At 44.8% G+C, this 26,287-nt stretch overlaps 1 protein-coding gene across 1 annotated transcript; it reads left to right on the top strand.

The window, feature by feature from the left end:
* Positions 1–24,307: 24,307 nt before the first annotated feature.
* Positions 24,308–25,711, top strand: LOC307051450 (elongation factor 1-alpha 1-like; the record flags this gene model as incomplete). Its single annotated transcript, XM_079701812.1, is given in 3 exon segments — positions 24,308–24,808; positions 24,812–25,066; positions 25,070–25,711. Coding segments are annotated over 3 exon segments (1,383 nt in total). The 3' UTR covers positions 25,697–25,711.
* Positions 25,712–26,287: the final 576 nt, after the last annotated feature.

Below are 26,287 nucleotides of genomic sequence, written 5' to 3'. Positions count from 1 at the left end.
GCAGGAGAAAACCTAAGAGGCAATGTATTCTGGAAAGGGCAAATCGAAGCTAGCTCAGGGGAGACAGAGTAGAATCCTAGGTCTAGGACTTTGCTTTTGGTAGGGCCTCATTTTTTATGGAGAAGAAAATTGGAGTCCAGAGAGATTAAGCAACTTGCCCATAGTCACACAGCTAATTTATGGGAGGACTAGGATTTGTATTTAAGTCCTTGTTGTTCTCTCAGACACATTAAGCTGAACAAAGTAACTCAGGAGAAGGGATGCAAGAGGTTAAAGCAGATGTAGGGATGAAGTGGGATCCTGTTAGAGCTGAGGGCTTGGCCTTCCTGAAGGCAAGTGCAAAACTGAGACAGGGTGGCTGAAGTTCTGGAAAGGCCAGGAGGAAGGGGGAGGAATTACACATAGTTGTTTCCTCCCGTCTCCTTCTGGGTTTTGTGTGCAGGAACTGAGCAAGTGGCTATGACACCATGTGTGCTTGTTGAAACTCCCATGAATGTTGAGAGCCCATGGTGTGAAGTAAACTAGGTCAGATCCAAGCCTGACACAAAGCAGAAAGAATGCCATAGATTTGCAAGTTGTTACACAAAATGCCCTGTTTTGCTCCCAGGCTTGCTGGGTCCCACCTCCTTCCCATCTGTAATTAAAGCTCTTCAGGAGGGGCTGGGTCTCTGGCTGGTGGAAAATCAATGCGGTATTTCTGGATGTCAGGTGAGCTCCATGCCTCTCAACTCTTCAACCTAAGCCCATTAATCAAGTCTGATGACTTAATTTACTTTAGAAACAAACACATCCATTGCAAAGTGATACATCACAAACATTTCCACTTCCCAAGTGCCAGGAGAGTTAGCCCAGAGAAGAAAGGAGAATTAAGCCTTTCTCTAAACAGAAACATTCTCCCTTGTAAAACCGGAGACAGAAGATAGGATCTGAGAGTGTTGACTGGCTTCTGTGCTGGAGATGCCAGTCATTTCTTCTTTGCTCCCAGGACCCACAGAAGAGGCCCCAGGGCCCTGACCACCCTGACTCCAAAGCAGCAGCTGGTCAGCCCTTGGGGAGCCCAGCCAATTCTCCAGCTGTGTGTGTACTTGGGAATAGGAAGCAATAAGCAGCGAGCTGAAAGCCGTGTAGACCAAGGAGCTGAAGCTGCATTTTTGACTGATCTCTGGAGAGACCAGAATGAATCAGTTGTACAGCAGCAGCGAGAGGTGCTACTGCCCCAGGGAGTGAGACGGTGATGGAGAGAAGTTACCTGGTTGCAGATGCTTCCCTGATGTCTGCGTGAGGCTTGCTGTACTTCCTGCTCTGGTCCTGCAAGATGTCCCTGAACCCTTAGAATAATTTCCTCCTCATTTCTATGAGCTTGAGAGGTTTCTATCTCCTGCAACCAAATGCTTTTCTTTACTAAGATACCTACTGTGTGCAATTCCAGGTTCTCTGGAGAGAGTCAAGAATGATCAACATAAGGTAGCTAATTGATCCCTTTGAAATAACCTCCATGTCTTTGTTTCCTTCATAAGTGCACCCACACTTATCTACCGTCCTGTTTCACTTACCATATCATTTAACCAGTTTATCATTTACTAATTATTCAAAGTTTGTTCATCTTTACTCTCTAACTGGACTGAAAATGGTCTGATGTCAAAAACCATGTCATATATAATTTTTGCACCCCCTAATGGTGACTGGGACAGTATCAGACATATTTTAGCCAATAATTATAACAATTTTTAACTTTTTTTTTTTTGCTTAAATGGCAAAGAAAGTGATTACAGAATCAAGAGCCAATCCAGTTATTTAATAAATGCAAATTTCACTTATTCCCTCCTTCATCCATCCATTTATCAGTCACTGGTTCACTTAATCCATCTGGTTTGAGTGGCTTGGAGTTGGAGAGCTTGGGAGAAGCTAAAACGATTCAAGCTTCCTGCAACTCCCCAAATGGAAGGTGATACAAGGGTCTAGTTAGTAGGATGCAGAAGAAGGTACCCATGTAAGGATTTTAGGAGTGAAATCAATGATACTGAGAAACTAGAAGGGCTCTGGATTGGAAAGGGAAATTAATCAAAGATGGGGAAAAATCTTAGATTGTTCCCAAGAGGACTCACTGGCAAGGTCCTGGATGTGGCTAGGGTGTGTGTGTGGCTGGCCTTAGGAGTATTGCAAAGTGCATTTTCCTCCCTTTCAAGAAATTATTTTTCTTGAAAAACAAAGAAACAGTAGTTTCTAAATATAGGAGTTGAACAAAAGAAATGTGTTGTCCTTCTGAACAGGATATGATTTTGCATTTGCCAGATGGACTCAATAGTCATCTGTCAATAATGCATTTGTTTGTCCACATGTAGACACATTTAATTATTTAACGAGTTCATACAGTCCGGCTCAGGTTACACTGGCTAGAACACACATACACACATACACACAAAACACACACACACAGAGTTCCAAGGTAGGCATTTACCTGATGGGGATTATAAAACTGGTCAATAAAATAAAAAGCATTTACAGAACAGCTCTGCAAAGTACAGCTTTAACAAATACTAGCCTCTGTCATTTCCCCTTCTTAAGCTTGGACTTACATTTGAATTTTATATTCATTTTTGAAGGATTGCCACATTTAGCAGAAGATCTCAAAAGGGGTTTTTTTGATGGTACTTATAAAAAAAGTCTGAATTTATAGATTAAGAAAGTGATTAAGAAAGTGATGGGCTAATTGGCTTTTCAGCAGGACTGCACTTGTTCTCTTGCTCTCTCATTTTTCTTAGGAGCTTACTTTTACAATTTATGATTCATGTTCATGATTTTAAAGCTCCTAAGAGCCAAGCACTTCTGACTGCAGGGAACTCAAGAGCAGGGCATTCTGACAAGGTAGAAGTATGACATGTTTCTTGGGGACATTCAAAAACCAATTTCCCATGACATAGTAGAAGATAGCTTAGAACTTTTGACTTTTGCTTTGGGGGAAACTTTGCTCAAAAGTGAGTACTGACTGTCCTAAGTGGTGTGAAGCTGGGGCCAGCAGTTCCCCAGGAAAGGGCCATGCAGGGGGCTTAATGGAGGAGGTGGAACACAGAAAGGATGCTGAGGAAACACTGGAGCTAGAAAAGCAGAGAGAAAGTGTAAAGGCCTATCAAAAAAGCTGATCCCTAGTCCCAAGGAAGCAGAGGGTTGTTTAAAGAGTATTGTGGGAGGGCTTCCCTGGTGGCACAGTAGTTGAGAGTCCGCCTGCCGATGCAGGGGACACGGGTTCGTGCCCCGGTCCAGGAAGATCCCACATGCCGCAGAGCGGCTGGGCCCGTGAGCCATGGCCGCTGAGCCGGCGCGTCCGGAGCCTGTGCTCCGCAACGGGAGAGGCCACAACAGTGAGAGGCCCACGTACCGCAAAAAAAAAAAAAAAAAAGAGTATTGTGGGATACCAGATTAGAGTGACCTGTTCGGCTAATGAAGGTTGTGGTGTATCTTTGTATTCCATGGCCTAGAGTCCACTTCAGTTCTCTTCTATATCCTCTCTGTGCCAAGGTGTAATGTGAATAAACCCTGAATAAATAGAGTTATATTTGGGAAGACGAATCTGGTTTCATTGTGTAGGGAAGATCAGAATGAGAAAGACACTAGAGGTGGGCGGTGGGGACCTTAGGAGCCATTGTCTAGGAAAGGAATGAGTGTTTTAGGAATTTGGCTGGGATTGCTTTCTCACTCTGGGGTTATAGATTCCAAAACAACATCATGTTGAAAGGGAGATTTAAAGAATATGGCCTGGCCTGAGTCCACTTGGGTGTAAATGAGGAAGAATGTCTTGTCTGCTTCTTCCCAGGCTCTCCTCTGCGCTGTGGGCTTACCCCCTGCTCCCAGGGCTCCCTTCTCCCTCCCTTGTACAGGGGACTGGGGTGCATGGGCAGCTTCCTGCTTACACCAATCAACAATCAACAAAAAGAGATCCCCAGTCTGGTAAAGGCTAGCAAGACTCATGGGCAGCTGGCCATTTGGGGATCTCTTGTCCAGACAGATCTCTTGTCCATCTTCCCTATCAAAGTCCTCCATGCGGGTGGTGGTGGTTTTATTTATTTATTTTTAAAATATTTATTTATTTATGCTCCGCCAGGTCTTAGTTGCGGCATGTGGGCTTCTTAGTTGTGGCATGCAAACTCCTAGCTGCATGTGGGATCTAGTTCCCTGACCAGGGATTGAACCCGGGCCCCCTGCTTTGGGAGCGTGGAGTGTTACCCACTGCACCACGAGGGAAGGCCTGGATGGTGGTGGTTTTATTTAACCCAATCTCTGTTCAGTTACTGTCGCCAACATAGCAAAACATCCAACTGTCAATGCGTGTTTGGATCTAAGGATGCAGAGCATGCTGTGTTAAGAGACAAACCCAGAGACACCACCACAATCACCTCCAGCCAGCACTTACTCACCAGACTGAGCTCAGGGCCATTGCCAAGGCAGTGGCATTTCTGGCTCTTTGTAGGGCATCATTCAGGAATCTGAGAGCCAAGAAAGCCAACACATTGTTCAGATTGCCTGTGAGAGTTTGCTGAGGCCTGGGCACAGGGCCTCCGTAGAAATGGGAAGTAGAGAACTTTGTGGAGTAAAACTCAGGTCATGGCTAAAACTCTGCTTTCAAAGCTTTAAAAGCTTCTGGTTTTCTTGTTAAAAATTAGGAAAGTGAACAGGCCTCTGGAACTAAACACCTTAATCCTGTATCATTTATTATGTTTTTTAAAATCTCTTAGAAGGCAGCAGTTGCCTGTGTCTTAAATTGAAATTATTTGTGACTGGGTCAGAAATCACATGACATCCCAAGAGCATTAACTAGAAAAGTTCAGGATACAAAGTTATATGGTTTCAATTGTAATGTGTTTTTTAAAAATTTTGTGTTTATATCATTTTGTTCTAAATGTAGAATCTATTTAGAAGTTGAAAAAAAGAAAGGCAAAATACATAACTTATTATCACTGGCTTTAAAAGAAAAAAACCAGCCATGATATCTGGTTGTAGGGGAGAGGGTTAGTGACGGTGCTTATGTTTCCAATCCTTCCAAATCTCATCTGTCCTTTAGAGTTTGGTTCAAGTCTCTTCTTTATAAAGCCTTTTCTAAAATAGCCCAAATTCACCTCTTTCTTTTCTGAACAGCTATAAAAATTATAGTCAGAACCATACAATTTAGTCCTTCCTTGTAAACTGTATCATTTACCATTATATGTGCTGCTCCTGTTTCCCCCAACCAGATGGCAAGGTATTTTAGAAAGCATGGATCCTGTTAGGCTTCTTGTTATTTCCTATAAGCTGAGCATGTTCCTGAGTGCATCAGCACTCAGTGTATTTGATCAGCGCTTATTGAAAGAAAATACTATTGAGCATCTACGTGGGGCTCATTTCAGGAGCCAGGTCTGGCTCTGGGTCTTCCCTTTACTGCAGGGGGAAGCTCGGGCTCAGTGTGGTCCAGCTGGACATGCAGAGGTAGGTCATGATGATGTCAATCGCTCCTTGTTGACAGCCGCGACCGGCAGGGGGGCATACTGGTTAAGAACAGTCAGCAACCTAGGCTCAGATCTAATTTTGCTCACTTATTAGCTATGTGGCATTGGACAAGCTACTTTACTAAATTGTACTTTCCTTGTGTATAAAATGGGAATAAAAATAGTACCACCTCATAACATTTTTTTCAGGAATAAAATAAATTATGTAAACCATATGTCCCACTTCACCAGTTGGTATGTAGGTAATGCAATTCCACCCACTGCCTCTGAATATGCCACTTGAGGGCCCACATGTCCAGATTAGGAAGGTTCATACTCCTATTCCTTCCCTGTAGACCCACTTCCAATGACCAGCCTGGAGATACAGAAGTGCCTACTTTGTCTCAAGGGCTAGCCCTGGATCTTCTCACCTTGCTGGGGTTCCAGGCTTCAGATGACCTCAGCTGTAGCCATGCTGCTGCCAAAGCATGATGATAGCAACCCATTGCAGCCTGGGCGATCCAGAGCAGCTGTCCTCCCTTCTCAGCTAGGAGGGAGGCTGTTTCTGGTTTCCTGATGTTACAATTTTTTAATAGAACTTCCCCTAATTGCTGGAGTTTACTCTGGATCAAGGGCAATAATCAATCCATATATAACCCCCAATGGCTTATGGAGCTAAGAGAGGAAGATACCTCACCTAAAAGTTTCATCTGGTCTAAGGTAAAAAAAGCCATGATTTCAGTTTCAATCAAGTCTTTGTGTAGCTGGAGCCTGGCCATAGGGGTTTGTGGCCTTGTTATTTGAAAGGATTAATAATGGGCCAGCCACCATGTTCTTGGATTGGAAGAATCAATATTGTGAAAATGACTATACTACCCAAAGCAATCTACAGATTCAATGCAATCCCTATCAAATTACCAGTGGCATTTTTTACAGAACTAGAACAAAAAATCTTAAAATTTGTATGGAGACACAAAAGACCTGGAATAGCCAAAGCAGTCTTGAGGGAAAAAAAACGGAGCTGGAGGAATCAGACTCCCTGACTTCAGACTATACTACAAAGCTACAGTAATCAAGACAATATGGTACTGGCACAAAAACAGAAGCATAGATCAATGGAACAAGATAGAAACCCCAGAGATAAACCCACCCACCTATGGTCAACTAATCATTGACAAAGGAGGCAAGGATATACAATGGAGAAAAGACAGTCTCTTCAATACGTGGTGCTAGGAAAATGGACAGCTACATGTAAAAGAATGAAATTAGAACACTCTCGAACACCATACACAAAAATAAACTCAAAACGGATTAGAGACCTAAATGTAAGACCGGACACTATAAAACTTTTAGAGGAAAACATAGGCAGAACACTCTGTGACATAAATCACGGCAAGATTTTTTTTGATCCACCTCCTAGAGTAATGGAAATAAAAACAAAAATAAACAAATGGGACCTAATGAAACTTCAAAGCTCTTGCAAAGCAAAGGAAACTACAAACAAGACAAAAAGGCAACCCTCAGAATGGGAGAAAATATTTGTAAATGAATCAATGGACAAAGGATCAATCTCCAAAATATATAAACAGCTCATGCAGCTCAATATTAAAAAAACAAACAACCCAATCCAAAAATGGGCAGAAGACCTAAATAGACATTTCTCCAAAGAAGACATACAGATGGCCAAGAAGCACATGAAAAGCTGCTCAACATCACTAATTATTAGAGAAATGCAAATCAAAACTACAATAAGGTATCATCTCACACCAGTTAGAATGGGCATCATCAGAAAATCTACAAACAACAAATGCTGGCGAGGGTGTGGAGAAAAGGGAACCCTCTTGCACTGTTGGTGGGAATGTAAATTGACACAGCCACTATGGAGAACAGTATGGAGGTTCCTTAAAAAACTAAAAATAGAATTCCCATATGATCCAGCAATCCCACTACTGGGCATATACCCAGAGAAAACCATAATTCAATAAGACACATGCACCTCAATGTTCATTGCAGCACCATTTACAATAGCTAGGTCATGGAAGCAACCTAAATGCCCATTGACAGATGAATGGATAAAGAAGTTGTGGTACATATATACGATGGAATATTACTTGGCCATGAAAAGGAAATTGGGTCATTTGTTGAGACATGGATGGATCTAGAGACTGTCATACAGAGTGAAGTAAGTCAGAAAGAGAAAAACAAATATCATATATTAACGCATATATGTGGAACCTAGAAAAAAGGTACAGATGAACTGGTTTTCAGGGCAGAAATAGAGACACAGATGTAGAGAACAAATGTATGGACACCAAGGGGGGAAGGTGGCCGGGGCCGGGGTGGTGGTGGGTTGAATTGGGAGATTGGGATTGACATATATACACTAATGTGTATAAAGCAGATAACTAATAAGAACCTGCTGTATAAAAAATAAATAAAATTAAATTAAAAAAATAGTGGGCCAGCTTTTTGAGCACTGAGGGCCTATGGGGGCTGGTTTGGGATACAGCAATATCAACAAAAACAGCGAGAACAACAATAAAAAGCTGTCACTAGCTTTTTCACAGGTAGGGGAATTGTTACAGATTATATGGCACTTAGGAAAAATGTTTCTCTTCTTTAGAACTGGGAGGTTTGTGTGTGTGTTCCAGTAGCTAACCACCAGAAGAACGAGGGTGCCCAGCTTTTCCTCACATGAGTGGGTTGTTTTGGAAGGTGACCAAACCCCAAGTACTAAGACCCATCCCAGGCTGTGCTGTGGAAATGCCTCAGTGTTACTCGAGACCACATTTCCTGGGCCAGACAGGCCAGGCTGGGAGGCTGGCACATTTCTTCGACTATGTACCTGAAGCCTTTGTAAGAAGGTAAAACAGTCATATGATGATCTACATTTCCTGACGACCTTCCTGCTTTCTACTTGGGAGGACTGCCTGGGGAATTGGCCACACAGGATCAGGCAGCAGAAAGGCTCAAAGGTTATGCATCCTTTTGTGCCGGGTGGGTGAGGTGGAGTGGGAGCCAGAGGCCTGGTCCCACCCTCTTGGTCTTCTGTCACACTGGCCTCTGTGATCTTAAATAAAAGGGACACGGGGACTTCCCTGGTGGCGCAGTGGTTAAGAATCCGCCTGCCAATGCAAGGGACATGGGTTCGAGCCCTGGTCGGGGAAGATCCCACATGCCATGGAGCAACTAAGCCCGCGTGCCTAGAGCACATGCTCCGCAACACGAGAACCCCCCTCAATGAGAAGCCTGCGCACCGCAACGAAGAGTAGCTCCCACTCGCCGCAACTAGAGAAAGCACATGCGCAGCAACGAAGACCCAACATTACCATAAATAAATAAATAAATAAATAAATACATATTTTTTAAAAAGGGACATGGGACTTCCCCTGAGTTAGATGACCACTGTGAGTGATTTGCTGAGCCCAGCTTGTTAGGGATTGGTAGGAAAGTGTCCCTAGAGTGAGGGACAAATTATTTAGTGAGGATGTGACTGTAGCAGGAGCATAAACAAAGGTCTCATGACCTGGGACTCTGGAAGTGGCCAAGTTTTGTGTCAGGCTGTAAGTTCTTTTACACTGTCATGTCCTTCAGCCACTCCCAAACCCTTCACTAGTAACTATCTACATCTACAGTCTGGCTGTGGGGAAATAAGGGACAGAGCTGGTCACGGGGCGTAGCTTGCCCATGTCACCCCTCTGTGAGGCCAGCAGCAAATCCAGGGAAAGCCAAGGCTGGAAGGAGCCTATGATATAGAAGCATAGTGGTGTGGCGCGTGAACAGACATATATGCATGTGGCACAAATAGAACGAGGAAGGGACCCTTGCTGCGGAAAAAGGAGGGGACTTTGTAAGGTAATGGCCAACTATTTTGACTGCAGCGCCTCTTCTAGTGGGGAAGCCTGTTCCAGGTAGTAGGATTGAAGCCTCCCCCATCCAGACAAATGGTCCCCTTGGGTATCCAAATGCTAGTGGAACAGCCAACCTACTCATCCAGTCAACCTCCACTCTCATAGTGAATTTTTAAAATCTGAGAACCCGCTGCCTTACCCTGTCATCAAGTTTTGGTCTAGGCTATTGTAGTCCATCCAATATTTTTAATAATTTTAAGTCTCAAAAAAAAAAAAAAGAAGGGAATTGTTGGTTCTTATGTTAAAATTGGCGTGTACACAAGTGGTTAGGGAAGCAGTTAATAGTAATAACAAGCCTGGTCAAACCAAAGATACAATCTATTACTGTCTTGCCCTAAAAAAGAGAGTAGCTCTTATGAGAACAAAGGGCTGTTCTCCAAAATGTTTTTACCTCTGTAGACGGAAGACTGTTGATAACTTCTAAAAGACAAAAAACAAAACTAAAACCATAGAACTCTTACTGTGCTGTCTCTACACGGCGCCGACTACACGCACCTGCACGCCGTGTGCCTTCTTTGTTGGTGCTGCTAGTGTTCCAACCTGTTTTATTGTGCCCTTCCTTGCTCCCAGAGTCTCCCGCTCTCTTTCAGTCCAGCTAGCGATGAATATAACATCACCGCTTATAGAGAGAAGGAATACAGCTCTGTGCTTTCCATTCATGTCAGAGCCAGAGGCTGCAAGTTGATCCCCTATCCTCATTCTCTGGTTCTCATGCACATTAATAAACCCCCCATTGTTATCTGGCACATGGCCCCCAGGGGACAGTTTGCATGTCCCTGCTTCCCTTGCAGTTAGGCATGGCCATGTGACTTCATTCTGGCCAATGCATTGGGAGCAGATGTGATGAGTCCATCTGCCAGGGTGTGCCCTTAAAGGGAAGGAGTATGCCCTCCTGTGCCCCTTTCCCTGTCATGGTAGAGGGCCCCTCGGACTATCTGTAAGAAGGCAATCTGCTAGGGATGCAAAGCAGCAAAATCCAGGGAACCTGGGTTTCTGACACCAGCACCCAGTGTCCTACACTTCCCCTTGTTTCACAGTACACTGTCTCAGGGATTTCTTCACAGTATCCCTAGGCCAGAAAGAAAGGCTTAAAAATTCTATTTATTGGGCTTCCCTGGTGGCGCAGTGGTTGGGAGTCTGCCTGCCGATGTAGGGGACACGGGTTCGTGCCCCGGTCCGGGAGGATCCCGCATGCCGCGGAGCGGCTGGGCCTGTGAGCCATGGCGGCTGAGCCTGCGCGTCCGGAGCCTGTGCTCTGCAGGGGGAGAGACCACAACAGTGAGAGGCCCGCGTACCGCAAAAAAAAAAAAAAAAAAAAAAAAAAAAAAAAAATTCTATTTATTAAGTAGTTGTATCCAAATAATTTAATAGGTACTCAGGTCCTAACAACATAGACACCACCTGAAAAACCAATACAAATAAAAATACTCTTATTTCATTCTTCAATAACTACCATCACTTACTAGTGAGATGTGTGCATCTGAGGGGCACCACACAACTCAAACCTTGGATTCAGATTGGGCAACGGTACCATCTTTTACCTGTATTTTATCAGAACAACTGATTACCACAATCTGGGTGGCTTAAAACAACAGAGATTTATTCCCTTATAGTCCTGGAGGCCAGAAGTTGGAAATAAGGAAAAAGTAGGATTACGCTCCCTCCAGAGGCTTCTAGGGGAGATTCCATTCCTCGTCTCTTCCAGTGTCTGGTGGTTTCCTGGATTTGTGGTTGTATCATTCGGATCACTGCCTCCATGGTCACATTTCCTTCTCCTCTTCTCTGTGCCTATCTCCCCTCTGTGTCTTTTAGAAGGACACCTCTCATTGGACTTGGGACCAACTCCTGGTTGAAATTCAGTGACAAAGACTGGAACTGTTGGTCAACTTTATTCCTGTCTCATATTTGTTGGCAACAGGTGGTACTAAAATCATGGAGAGTTTAATAGCAAATCTCGTGAGGCAGTTTGAAGAAAGAGCAAAGAGAACTGGTCCATGGAGCAGGCAGCAAGGGACCGTCAGGCTGGCCTCACTTGCATGAGGGGCTGACACTGTCATCTCAGGCTTGCGGGGGCAGGTAGCAGGGGCCGGGGGAGGACCCCATCCCCGGTGCAGGGCTTTATCCTAGGTCCAAAGAGGGGCTTTTCTCAGCAGTATGCATTCCACCCAGCTTTGGGCAGGAGTCAACAATTGTGCAAAGCAAGCACTGTCTCTGGATGCAGGGAGAAGAGATAAGACACAAGCAGACAGCCTCCAGAAAACTGAAGGTGAGGAGGCGATTCAGAAGAAATCAGTTAACAGCCATGTTCCTTTTTTTTTTTTTTCCTCTTAACTGAATGTTGTCAGCTTCAGTTTTGATTTCAGAAAGCAAGGTAGATCCTCGGACTTCTCTCAAAGTGTTTTTGCTCCTCTCTACCTACCTCCCACCCCAACCAGGATGCATGTCAGAGCGATTAAGTTGAGAAGGTGACACTCACCAGTGCGGTGCTTCTATCAGTGGGCGCCCTCTTCCCCTCCTCCTTCCCAAAGCTTTTGGCTGCTAGACTGGCCTTGTGGTTGGAGTAGGTGGCAACCACTAGCTGGAAAGATCTCTGACCTCCACCTCTGACCTCTGACCCTTCTCTTTCCTGGGTCATGCCAATAGCACTGCTATTGGAGAAGGCCATTCCAGAACCTTGATCTTCCCCTTTTAAAATGCAAATGCCTGTGAAAAAGAGGATACAATCATTTACCCAGTTTAAGACTTCTCTTAGGGTGTTGCCTACTTTAAAAAGAAACTGTGGGGCTTCCCTGGTGGCGCAGTGGTTGAGAGTCCACCTGCAGATGCAGGGGACACAGGTTCGTGCCCCGGTCCGGGAAGACCCCACATGCCGCGGAGCAGCTAGGCCCGTGAGCCATGGCTGCTGAGCCTGCGTGTCCGGAGCCTGTGCTCCGCAACGAGAGAGGCCACAACAGTGAGAGGCCCGCATACCGCAAAAACAAAAACAAAAAACAACAAAAAAAACTGTAGCAACATGAATGAGTTTATTAGAGGCATCTCTGCCTGAGGGCCAGTGCTCTCTCTTTCCTCCACTATCTCCACCAAAAAGACTCTTCAGGAATTAAGAGAGCATTCCTGATGGAGATAAAGGGTCCTGAGACAAGCTGAAAGCAAGCAAACAAACAAACAAACAAAGGCCTTCACTTTGGAACTTTGTTCAGGGCTGGCCTGTTTGGCTAATTTGGTTGTTGTTTGCCCTCCTTAGGACAACAAGCAGGAAAGAGCTCTTCCCCCAACAGTGAGAGATAGTGGAGGCTGGATGATTAATAAGTGAAGTCAAGTTCACATTCACTCTGTCCCATGGCAGTGGAGGCCGGCTGTAGGAGAGTGTTCCAGCTTAGGGGCCAGATGTCCTGGGTTCTAAGACCTTCTGCAGCCACCAACTGCCTGTTCTGTGGTCACAGTCTACTTTCTATGTCTCACTTTTATCTGCAATTGGGCAGATAACACCTACTCTATCCTCTGTACACATTTTTATGGGACTGCTGCCATCACAGTGACAAGCTTCTAATAGGAATGGCTGTGCCCCTTCCCCTCCCATTGCTGCAGTGGTGACCTGAGTAGTGTGTACTTGGGTATGAATGAATAGCTGGAACCGGTGACTGGAAACAGCCCTAGATCAGACTCAGGTGAGTAGGTCAAAAAGGGATGAACTAGGGCTTCCCTGGTGGCGCAGTGGTTGAGAGTCCGCCTGCCGATGCAGGGGACGCGGGTTCGTGCCCCGGTCTGGGAAGATCCCACATGCCGCGGAGCGGCTGGGCCCGTGAGCCATGGCCGCTGGGCCTGCGCATCCGGAGCCTGTGCTCCGCAACGAGAGAGGCCACAGCCCTGAGAGGCCCACATACCGCAAAAAAAAAAAAAAAAAGGGATGAACTATGGAAACTTCCTATTATCCATCCATCATCTCTGTATCTATCTGCATGTGTATGTACGTATGTACACATGTATGTATGTATTGGGTCGGCCAAAAAGTCCATTCGGGTTTTTCCGCTCTTACAATGCTATGGAAAAGCCGGAACGAACTTTTTGGCCAACCCAATATGGCTGTCTCTCTCAATGAATTCATTTGACACATATGAACAGGGTACCCAGGATACCCCAGGCACTCTGAGGCCCTTTGTATCTCTCCTCTGGGCCTGAGTACTTGCTAGGCTCTAGCAGTGAGAGAGCCTGAGGACAGTCTTTGTTTTAGCCCTTCCTTTGGGACATCCTGGCAGGCATTTCTGTCCCTATAATTTGACCAGAACCCACATGTGGCCTGGGGGCAGGGAGCAGCCTGGCCTGACAGGAGAGCTCTGACCACCCATCTGTTCTGTTCCTATTAGATAGCCTTTGCTCCAGGACACTCAGTAACTGGCAGCAGCAGCAGAAAGGGGCGGGGTATTTAGGACTGACAGGGGAGGAGAGATGGCAGATAAAGTTCACCTGGGGTCATCCTCCCACCTGGTTTCCACCTCTGCCTTCTGCTCCTCTTGACCTTGACCTTCTCACTCTGCTCACTTCCTTGTCACCCATCTGTCAGCTGAGACGTGGTCCACTTCCCTCTTCCCTCATCTGCCTGCTCCAGCAGGAGGTAATAAAGATGACACATGATTGGGAAAAAATTGCACACTATTTTTTATTTTTTTGGCTGCGCCACTGGCTTGCAGGATCTCAGTTCCCCAACCAGGGATCGAACCTGGGCTCTGGCAGTGAAAGCCCCCAAGCCCTAACCACTGGGCCACCAGGGAATTCCCTGCAAACTATTTTTTTTTAAAACATCTTTATTGGAGTATAATTGCTTTACAATGGAGTGTTAGTTTCTGCTTTTTAACAAAGTGAATCTGCTATACATATACATATATCCCCATATCTCCTCCCTCTTGCATCTCCCTCCCACCCTCCCCATCCCACCCTCTAGGTGGTCACAAAGCACAGAGCTGATCTCCCTGTGCTATGCGGCTACTTCCCACTAGCTATCTATTTTACATTTGGTAGTGTATATATGTCCATATTACTCTCTCACTTTGTCCCAGCTTACCCTTCCCCCTCCCCGTGTCCTCAAGTCCATCTCTATGCCTGAGTCTTTATTGCTGTCCTGCCCTTAGATTCTTCAGAACATTTTTTTTCCTTAGATTACATATATATGTGTTAACATACAGTATTTGTTTTTCTCTTTCTGACTTACTTCACTCTGCATGACAGACTCTAGGTCCATCCACCTCACTGCAAATAACTAAATTTTGTTTCTTTTTATGGCTGAGTAATATTCCATTGTATATATGTGCCACATCTTCTTTATCCTCAAACTATTATTTTTAAAGAAAAAAGAGCACATTGGAAACTAGGGATTTGGAGACAGATTTTGGGTGTGGTTTTAAAGCACGGCTGGAGTTTTATAAAACTCCCTATTCTCTGTTTAGCTGTTAGCCAAGTTTCTGAGTCCAGCGTTTCCTTTGGATAGACAGTAATCTTACTCACCCTCCTCACACCCAAGACTTAGTGCTCCTCAAGTGAGCAAAGCACCCCAAGAATCACGACCCCACTAGAATGGCCTTCACCTGAGGCAGAGCCCAGGCACTGGTAAAGCCTTAAGAAGTTTTTTAATGTGGGGAGATGCAGAAATGGAGGGGCAATTGAGGATCTATAATCGAAGGTTGACCTGAGGCTGCCTGTCTGGGAATCACACAGGCAGCAGACTATAGAGGCAGGACCTGGGTAAAGGCCAGTGGCCCCGATACAAGGGCAGGAGAGAGCTGGGAGGGTTGGTGGAGCCACTGGGAAAATAGTTGTAGTCTGGCAGCCTTTTGGAGCCTACTGATGTTGAGATTCTGGGAGGTTTCTCTTATCCTCCTTCGTTTTGAAAACTGCTGGCTGAAACAAAGAGAGTTCCTAATAGTAAAGGAGGCTGACAGGATTTGGGGAGAAAATCCATGGAAATGGTTCCAGGTACCAGGGGCATTTTTACTTGGGTTTTGCCATCCCCATTTAGTGACCCATTATTATACATAAAGTGCAATGTGCAGTATGTGTGTAATTTATTATATAAAATACAGAGTGGTAAAATATATTATTTACCTGTATATGGCGTATATAACCAGAATTACCAGGCTCAGAACTACTTGAAAGTCATTAAAATTTTTATTCCAAAGAACGTTACTTGAAATTTTAGGAAGTCTTGGGATATCAGAACTTGTATTTTATCTGAACCAAAGTCTCAGCCAGCATGCCTCAATTCTCAGAGGTAGATGATGTAATTTAATGGATTTTTCAGTTGATCCTGCTTCCTTTAGTCCTGGCTCTGGCAAGTGCTAGATCCAGAAATCAAAGGGAAAAGGATGAGAGAAAAAGTGAGGCGGAGATGCCTAGGAGGCACTAGCATGTGGGCCTCAGTGGGCCTTTTCTTTTGCTCCCTAAAAAGCCAGGGAAAAGCCTTCCATTCTTCCTAATCCATAATCATCAGCCTGAATCTAGAGAACTCAACTGTGAAAACCAAACTGTAAGCAAATAATGGAGATTTATTGATACTTCAGCTCTACAAGTATTTATTGGGTGTCTTCAATGTGTTAAGTGCTGAGGTTACACAAATGATGAGACCTAGCCCTGCCCTCAGGTAGTTTGTGATTGACTTAAGAGGAATAGAGTATAAAGGAGAAAGAACACTAACAATTGCTGAGGACCTACTTCATTCATTCACTTAACAAAAACTTCTGAGTGTCCATTGGGTGCCAGAATTGTTTTAGGTGCTGGGGATGCAGGGAGGGAAAAGACAGATGTGGTCCCTGCTCTCATGAAGGTTTCATTTCAGTGAAGCAGACAAACAAATGCATTTTAAATATGCCAGGCTGACAGTATGGTGGTTTCTCAAAAAGTTAAACATAAAATTACCATGTGATCCAGAGATTTCACTTCTAGGTATAAACCCCCAAAGAATTACAAGCAGAGATTTAAACAGATATATATGCACCCATCTTCATAGCAGCATTATTGACAATAGGCAAAAGGTGGAAACAGCACGGTGTCTTTTGATGCATGAATGGATAAATTTGGTATATACATACAATGGAATATTATTCAGTCTTAAAAAGGAATGAAGTTCTGACACATGCTACAACGTGGATGAACCTTAAAAACATTATGCTCCGTGAAATAAGCCAAACACAAAAGAACAAATATTGTATGATCCCACTTTATATGAGGTGACCCAGAGTAGGCAAATTTGTAGAGACAGAGTGCATAATAGAGGTTACCAGGGGCGGGGGAGAGGGGTACTGGGGAGTTACTGTTCAATGAGTACAGCGATTCTGCTTGGGAAGAGGAAAAACTCTTGGAAATGGATAGTGGTGATCCTTGTGCTACACTGTGCATGTGCCTAATGCCACTGAATGGTATACTTAAAAATAGTTGAGGGCTTCCCTGGGGGCGCAGTGGTTAAGAATCTGCCTGCTAATGCAGGGGACATGGGTTAGAGCCCTGGTCTGGGAAGATACCACATGCTGTGGAGCAACTCAGCCCATGCGCCACAACTACTGAGCCTGCGCTACAGCCCGTGAGCCACAACTACTGAGCCCATGTGCCACAGCTACTGAAGCCCACATGCCTAGAGCCTGTGCTCTGCAGCAAGAGAAGCCACCGCCATGAGAAGCCAGCACACCGCAACAAAGAGTAGCCCCCGCTCGCCACAACTAGAGAAAGCCCGAGCGTAGCAATGAAGTCCCTACACAGCCAAAAATAAAATAAATAAAAAAAATTTTTAATGGTTGAAATGGTAAATTTTATATTATGTATATTTTGCCACAATAAATAAACTAACAAACAAAGAAACAAAAAAATGCCATACTGATAACTTAAAGAGTGCAAGAGGGTGACTGGATATTGACTTTAGACTGGGTGGCCAGAGGTGGCCTTTCTGAGGAGGTGCCATCTAAGCTAAGATTTGAATATCAAGAATAAGAAGCAAGCAATGGGCAATCAGAAGGAAAAGCATACCTGGAAGGTGGAAACAACCATCGTGTTTCTAAACTATTAGGCATGTACACATGTTCCTTCTGAGAGTTACTTGTGTACCTAAGTGGGAGGACAACAACTAAAATAGAGGTAGGTTTAAGAATATAGAGAAGGAGGAAATACATTCCGACTCAGAAATTTTGAGATGGATTTATGGAGGTAGCGTTTTACTTGGGACTTAAGCCATAGATAGAGATTCATGGGGAGAAAGGCTGAGGAAAGTGTTCCAGATGGAAGGAGAAGTATGAGCAAAGACTCCAAGTTGGAGTTTAGACTTTTTTTTTCTTTTTTTTTTGCGGTACGCAGGCCTCTCACCGTTGTGGCCTCTCCCGTTGCGGAGCACAGGCTCTGGACGTGCAGGCTCAGCGGCCATGGCTCACGGGCCCAGCTGCTCCTCGGCGTGTGGGATCCTCCCGGACCAGGGCACGAACCCGTGTCCCCTGCATCGGCAGGCGGACTGTCAACCACTGCGCCACCAGGAAAGCCCTAGACATTTTTTAAAAAAGATTTCATCTGAAGGTCTTAGAAAAATGTAGCTGTACTTTTCACAGCGAACCAATGATGTATGCATGTATGAGTCATATAGCAATCGTCATCCAAGAAGTCAATTTTGTGTGTGTGTGTGTGTGTGTGTGTGTGTTCTGGCTTGTCACATGGCTTGCGAGATGTTAGTTCCCAGGCCCTCAGCAGTGAGAGCGCTGAGCCATAACCACTAGACACCTTGGTGTTGTCACTATTTTTTAAATAAATTTATTTATTTATTTTTGGCTGCATTGGGTCTTCGTTGCTGCACGTGGACTTTCTTTAGTTGCAGCGAGCGGGGGCTGCCTTTCGTGTGGTGCATGGGCTTCTCATTGCAGTGGCTTCTCTTGTTGCAGAGCACGGGCTCTAGGCACGCGGGCTTCAGTAGTTGTGGCACACTGGCTCTAGAGCGCAGACTCAGCAGTTGTGGCACACTGGCTTAGCTGCTCTGTGGCATGTGGGATCTTCCCAGACCAGGGCTCAAACCTATGTCCCCTGCATTGGCAGGCGGATTCTTAAGCACTCTGCCACCAGGGAAGTCCGTTGTCACTATTTTTCATTTTAGTCATTCTGATAGGTGTGTGGTGATATCACACAACCTCTATGATGGTATTAATTTTCAAAAAAGACAGAAAGAGCCACAAATCTGCTCTGTCTGCCCCAACCTGCAAAAGAATCAAACTCAAGATGCTTGACTGTGGATTGTTACAACGCTGGGGGTGAGGCAGCGTCTCTGGAGCAGCTCATCATGAAATGTGGATTCTAAGCTTTGATTATCAGAGACAGTTATCACCAGGAGCCACTATGAACAAGGAGTCCGCTTGTACTTATTCTTTAGTCATTACTTAATATTGTGATGATTACTATTATTGGCAGTAATGAGACATTTCTAATAAGGACAGTCCAGGTTACTGTCTTGGTGGAAGAGCAATTGATGAGAGGATTCTTTTCTAATTTCTCTTCTTGGAAGCTGGGATTTTAAACTTGGGCCTTATTGGCAAATGCCCTGGGGTTTATGTTTGTCATAAATACCAGAAAACAGGGCTTCCCTGGTGGCGCAGTGGTTGAGAGTCCGCCTGCCGATGCAGGGGACACGGGTTCGTGCCCCGGTCCGGGAGGATCCCACATGCCGCGGAGCGGCTGGGCCCGTGAGCCATGGCCACTGAGCCTGCGCGTCCGGAGCCTGTGCTCCGCAACGGGAGAGGCCACAGCAGTGAGAGGCCCGCGTACCGCAAAACAAAAACAAAAACAAACAGAAAACAAAACAATGTTCTCTTAATTTCAAGGGTGCAAGGAGTGGTGAAGCACGTTTCTGTTTTCCCCAGAGCCCTGTGCCATGGTCCCTCTGCCTTCTCCTGTCCCTGAACACTGGCTGTGACAAAGGCTGTCTTTGTTACAGTTTTCACCAGGGCAAGCACTGCCTCTGGGGAAGGTGATGGAAGCAATCTGTCATCATTTTGCTCAGTCAGTGACATTCCACACACCAGCGTTACTCGGGCCCCAGCCACTGGTTTCCCTACCCGAGGGCTCCTAATCCAGGCCTACGGTCAGAGAATTTCGCTCTTCCCCTCATCATCTCACCCCACAACAAAACTTCCATTATGGGATGAACATTCCTGGCCTTGACAACTAACTAGTTAACGGGGTAAGGTGCCTGTAACGTGGCAAGGGTTATAATGACTAGAGCTTGGGATGGGGGTTGACCAGATGCCTTCAAGGGCAGGTGGGTAACTGTGTGATGCAGGGCTGTGCCAGAATTGGGAGGGCTGAGGAGAGCCAATGGCAAATTGAGGAGCACCAAAAGCCCCAAGAATTTAAATTTGATTCAAATGCTTGTGGTTGCCGCTTGCTGCCCTGGATTAAAGTGTCCATCTCTTTAAGGAAAGCAGAAAAGTGGCTCTTTAAAATCCTGCTCAGCATCAGATCAGTAAGAGAAAAGGACATGGCCCTGTTTCAATGATCCAAGTTTGTTTTGTTGAGGGGAGGGGCTGTAAGCGATGATGAGACTGTGGGTGGGGGAAATTTCTGGCCTTCTTTTGAAAGTCCTATTAGGGCTAATGAGATGTCCTTAGAAAAAGAGATGCTCCTCCTGCAGGAAAAGTTGCCAAGGGCATTGAGGTTAAACTTTGTTAAGACAGTGGAAGGCAGCCCTGCCAGCCCACTGGCCATCATGATTCTCAAAGCTTAGAGCTGTTATATATATGAATAGACACAAAAACAGGAAGGAAAAAGAGCTTGAGAGCTGGTATCTGTGATCTTCTTGTTGCATCTGGGACTAGAAATAGAAAATAATTCTTGTTGTTTTCTCTGGAAGCAACAAGAGAGCCTCACCCTGATAAGACCAATAGACAGATAAGAGAGGTTTATGGAATTTAGTAGGGTTGGGAGCCTTAGGACTAAACTTGTAGATTTTAAAGGGTTTAGAGTAAGATTTATGGCCCAAGGTCAGTGAATGGTAATCTCCAGTTATAGGGAGATAAAATACTACTTGTATAACATAGATCTTATTTCTTCTAAGAATTCATAAACAAGGAAAAATAATGATAAAGATTTTAAAGACAGACACTAAAAATAAAATTACTTGAGCATCTCCCCTCTATCAGGCTCTGTCTTGATCTTCATAACAATCCTTAGAAGTAGGTATAATTACCCCCATTTTACAGATGAGGACACTGAGGGTCAGAGAGATAAAAAAACTTGTTCAAGTCACCCTTTCAACCAACCAGTAAATGACTCTAGGGACCCTGGTCTTTCTACTTGGATTTTTATGGAAAAAACCAGTATGGATGGAGTAGATATTCAGGGCTCTGGGACTTCAGTTAGAAAGTTTTGGGAAGAAGCCTGGCCCATGTTGGATCTATGCCGGTCTCAACCAACCAGGTTGATTCTATGTTCTGAACCAAAGGTGGAGTAGGTAAGGGGACTTCCCCTTCAGTCCAGTGGTTAAGACTCTGCCTTCCAATGCAGGGGGTGTGGGTTCTCTCCCTGGTCAGGGAACTAAGATCCCACATGCTGTGCGGTGCAGCCAAAAATTTTAAAAAACAACAAAAAAACAAAACAAAGTTGCAGTAGATAAGAGATTGCTGTCTCACTTCTGGATGCCCCCTAGGTAAAGAGCAAACCCTGGAGCAGGATCTAGAAGGTTCTTTGTTGTCTAGTTCCTGGCTACAGTTCTAGCCCATCTTCCCCATGAGGTGCCCAATGTGAGGTGTGTAAGTTCTCAAGACTCTGTGCTAGGCCTGCGCTGTTTCCCTTTGCTGGGTGTACCCTGAATCTGCCTGATTGATACATTCCTACCCATTTAAACAAACTCAGCTTCAGCCATCTCTTCTGTGAGGATATTCTGTCCTTAACCCCTCACTTCCCATCTGCCAGATAGAATTAGTCACTCTCTTGTTTGTGTCCTCAGAGCTCCGTTACATACTTCTCCCAGAGGCATTGTTGCTTTGTACCACAATGTGTGTGAGTCTGATGCAGTCTTAAGAGATCTGTTATTAAAGACTTCTGAATATACAGTGCTGTCTTATGTGTGTGCCACCTAGTTTAGGTTCTAACCAAATGTTTCTGGACTCTAATCAAGAATGTATAATACAGAGGCAAAGAACTTCTGTTATTCACATCTCCATCAATATGGGTACTTTGCCAATTAGCATAGTTTGTGTCAGAATTTGTTTTTTATCGGTGAAATTGGTGGCATTTGATTAACATGATGAAAGTTAGAAATAGGATCTCCTTGATGAATATAAAGATATTCAAGATAAGTGCATAAGTTAAAATAGTTTAGAAACCTTCCACTTGTGCATGAATAGGATATACACATTCATCTAGAATTATAACCTGTACCCTTAGAATGCTGCCTGAGGTAAGACTTTACTTGGTTTTGGGTCCAGCCATGAACTTTAGAGGATTCTAGTTGCCCCATGGTGGCTATACTGGTGACAGGATCCTGCCTCTGGAATACTGGCAATAGTTTTGAGAGAACCTTGCATGCGAGGTTGTATAATCTTCTTATTAGTAAGTGTCTGTAGGTGCAGCAGAATTTTGCCGGTGGCTTGCTTTGATCATAATCAGGTAACGCAGTTGTAGAGGAGATTAGCTGACCCTTGATTTAACAATTCCTGGATGGCTCCCATTTTAGCACCAGTAATCCTGCTCAGGTCAGTTTGCAAGACCCACTCACTAGAGTGTGAGTTTCTCAAGGGCAGAAACTTACCTAATTTATGGAAGTATCTGTGAAATGTTTGAAAGTGAAAGGCATCTGGGAGATGGAGTTTAGATGTCAAAATATGAGCATTTCAGGGAAAAACGGCAGAGCATAGCGGAACTGAGAAAATGCAGGACCCATGATTGCCATGCTTGAAGGGCGGCTCTCTCCCCAGTGCCTGGTTCTGAATCGCACACCCAGTGACTGAGGACCCAAGCAGCTTCCATAGGACACACCTTACAAACTAACTACTAAGATCCATAAAGATCATATTCTTTGAACTAAGGAAATGACTGGGGACTCATGAAACAGGGCTCCCTGCTCAGAATCACCTGGGGCGCTTGTTGCAAATGCAAATTCCTCATCACTTTCCAGACCTCCTGAATTGACACCTGTTCTTGTGGGTCCCAGGTGTCTCAAGTTTTAGCAAGTTTTCTAGAGGTTCTTATATATTTAATAGCAATGACTTAACAATTCAGGGGGAATAAAGAAGCACTACTACATTACAGAGTCACAGTGATTGTAAAAACGCATCTCGATTCAGAAACATTAAAATGTGGGTGAAATGTGCATCATGGAATAAAAGCAAAACTGTATCACGTTTTCCTAGATAACACATTTGTATTTTAACCAGGCCCTCACTGCCTAAATGAAGATGAGGTAAACGTGAGGCTTCTTTATCTGTCCTGGAGCAAGCCAACGGGAGATATTTGGAGGCTGGGAAATCTCTCCAGGGCCCTTCCAATCACATTAAGCTGGCTGTATCTTTGAGTAGCAGACTCCCTTTGCCCTGCACCCCATGTCCTTAGACAAGAAGGAGCTCTCTTCATTTCGAGATTTAAATATTGAGGCATAGAATGAGAGTAAACAACCTTGCCAAAGCCCCCTTCTAAGAAAGTCAGTGGTCAGGCAAAACACACGAGCAGTGTTCTGACTCTTGATGAAGCCACAAGGCTCTCCTTCCCGTAGGCTCTAGCACAAAGCCTTTCAACAGGTGAATTCCTGACCTAAAGCTTTCCTTTCCTTTCCTTTAAAATTCATAAAGCACAACAGACAGACAGAAGAGAGCACTGAGTGCACATAAATCTCCCACCAGCAGTCCTGACAGCTCCTGTTTAGTTCCTCAGGGAAATCACAAGGGAAAATATCACAAGGGAAAATACAGTATTCTTCAGAAAATATTTCTTTAAAAAGCAGGGAGGAATGGTGTACTTCCCCTTCACAAGCAAGACTTTTCGAAATTTCCAGAGTTTTAATTCTCCGGTCAATCAGTGGCATCTGTTGAGGATGTCCTGTGTGCAGGGGACCGAAATAGATTGTGGGGAGGGTGAGGTGGAGGTGCCCAAGAAACAGAAGTTCTAGCTTAGGAGACAAAAATACCCCACAAACAAGATGATTATATCTCTGAGTGAATTCTGGAAAGCATTTGTTCGTATCTCTGTGTATTAATCTGCCAATAGCCATGCCCCACCGTTAGGTAAAGTCAGCCATGGAGGAAATGCTGGAGGTGAGGTCTAAATCAGGGGAAGGGGAGGATCACGGTGGGAACAGCATTCCAGGTGAAGTACTACAGATTCAGGTGGAGGTACACGGTGGGAGGAGTGAGCAGGTCAAAGGGCAGCAGGCAGCAGCAGAATCCCAGGTGGCGTGGATCATGCTCTCAGCGATCACTTAGACCTGGTGCCTTCCCATCCTTTGCCACTCACAAGTTGGATCATATTGAAGGGATCACCTTCCTAAGCTTGTCTCCTTGGTTATAAAAATGGGATGATTAGATGTGCCTCATAGAGTTGGTTGCTCTGAGAAGAAAAATCATGTGCAATGCCTCGTAGATAGTAGGCATTAAACAAATGGGCAATTTGCCTTTGAAGTACAGAATGATTAAATGTGAAGCTGGTGAAATGAGAGAAGGAGTTGAGGTCACTGGCAAAAGGAAAGGGAACCCCAGGAATCCCAAATGTTTAAACTTTGTAGTGCTTCCCCAAGGGATTAAATCCTCACCCCTGTAGAGAAGACTTTTTTACTTTTCAGATATTAAACTCTGAAAAAACAAAAATAAAAGCATGACGCATTGCTGACCATGTCACAGATGGAAATCCTCAGCAGTCAAAATTATGGACAGCTTTTTCACAATGAGTTTGCCGCCAGGACACAGGTGTCGTGAAAACTACCGCTAAACCTAAGCAAAAATGGGAAAGGAGAAGACCCATATCAACATCGTTGTCATCGGACATGTAGATTCGGGGAAGTCCACCACTACTGGCCATCTGATCTACAAATGTGGTGGGATCGACAAGAGAACCATTGAAAAGTTCAAGAAGGAGGCTGCCGAGTCGGGGAAGGGCTCCTTCAAGTATGCCTGGGTCTTGGACAAACTGAAAGCTGAACGCAAGCGTGGTATCACCACTGATATCTCCCTATGGAAATTCGAGACCAGCAAGTACTATGTGACCATCACTGATGCCCCAGGACACAGAGACTTCATCAAAAACATGATTACAGGCACATCCCAGGCTGACTGTGCTGTCCTGATTGTTGCTGCTGGTATTGATGAATTTGAAGCAGGTATTTCCAAGAATGGGCAGACCCATGAGTATGCCCTTCTGGCCTACACTCTGGGTGTGAAACAACTAATTGCTGGAGTTAATAAAATGGATTCCACCGAGCCACCCTACAGCCAGAAGAGATACTAGGAAATTGTAAAGGAAGTCAGCACCTACATTAAGAAAGTTGGCTACAACCCCGACACAGTAGCATTTGTGCCAATTTCTGGCTGGAATGGTGGCAACATGCTGGAGCCAAGTGCTAACATGTCATGGTTCAAGGGATGGAAAGTCACCCGTAAAGATGGCAATGCCAGTGGAACCACACTGCTTGAAGCTCTGGATTGCATCCTGCCACCAACTCACCCAACTGACAAGCCCTTGCGTTTGCCCCTCCAGGACATCTAAAAAATTGGTGGTATTGGCACTGTCCCTGTGGGTCGAGTGGAGACTGGTGTTCTCAAACCTGGCATGGTGGTCACCTTTGCTCCAGTCAACGTGACAACTGAAGTGAAGTCTGTTGAAATGCACCATGAAGCTTTGAGTGAAGCCCTTCCTGGGGACAATGTGGGCTTCAACGTCAAGAACGTGTCTGTCAAAGATGTTCGTCATGGCAATGTGGCTGGTGACAGCAAAAATGACCCACCGATGGAAGCAGCTGGCTTCACAGCTCAGGTGATTATCTTGAACCATCCAGGCCAAAGCAGTGCTGGCTATGCACCTGTGCTGGACTGTCACACAGCTCACATTACCTGCACATTTGCTGAGCTGAAGGAGAAGACTGATCGTCGTTCTGGGAAAAAGCTGGAAGATGGCCCCAAATTCTTGAAATCTGGTGATGCTGCCATCGTTGATATGGTTCCTGGCAAACCCACGTGTGTTGAAAGCTTCTCTGACTATCCTCCTCTGGGCCGCTTTGCTGTTCGTGACATGAGACAGACGGTTGCTGTGGGTGTCATCAAAGCAGTGGACAAGAAGGCAGCTGGAGCTGGCAAGGTCACCAAGTCTACCCAGAAAGCTCAGAAGGCTAAATGAATATTATCCTCAATACCTGCCGCCGCAGTCTTCATCAGTGGTGGAAGAACGGTCTCAGAACTGTTTGTCTCAATTGGCCATTTAAGTTTAATAGCAAAAGACCGGTTAATGGTAACAATGTATCGTAAAACCTTCAGAAGGAAAGGAGAACATGTTGTGGACAATTTGTTTTGTGTGTGGCAGTTTTAAGTTATTAGTTTTTAAAATCAGTACTTTTTAATGGAAACAACTTGACCAAAAATCTGTCACAGTATTTGAGACCCATTAAAAAAGTTTAATGAGAAGCCTGTGTTTTCTTTTGGTCAACACTCTAACTTCCTATAGTACTTACTACTTAGGTAAGAGTTGCCCATAATCTGTTTCTGGTATTAAGTCCGCTGAAACAAAAGAATTTTATATTTCTGGGTTGGAGCTTCAGGTTTCTTACCCTTATGTAAGGAGAATTCACCTGTTTAAGTACATCATAGAAAAGCGTTGGTACAACACTTCACAGGTTAGGACAGATAAGCAAAGTAACTCTTATGTAAGCTAGTTTGTAAGAAGGTCAAATTCTATAATATGAAAGCTCATGTTGCATATAAAATTTTGTAT

The sequence above is a fragment of the Hyperoodon ampullatus genome (genome assembly GCF_949752795.1).
Source record: "Hyperoodon ampullatus genome assembly, chromosome: 4".
In the NCBI taxonomy this organism is placed as follows: Eukaryota; Metazoa; Chordata; class Mammalia; order Artiodactyla; family Ziphiidae; genus Hyperoodon; species Hyperoodon ampullatus.
This window is presented reverse-complemented; position numbering and strand designations above follow the sequence as displayed.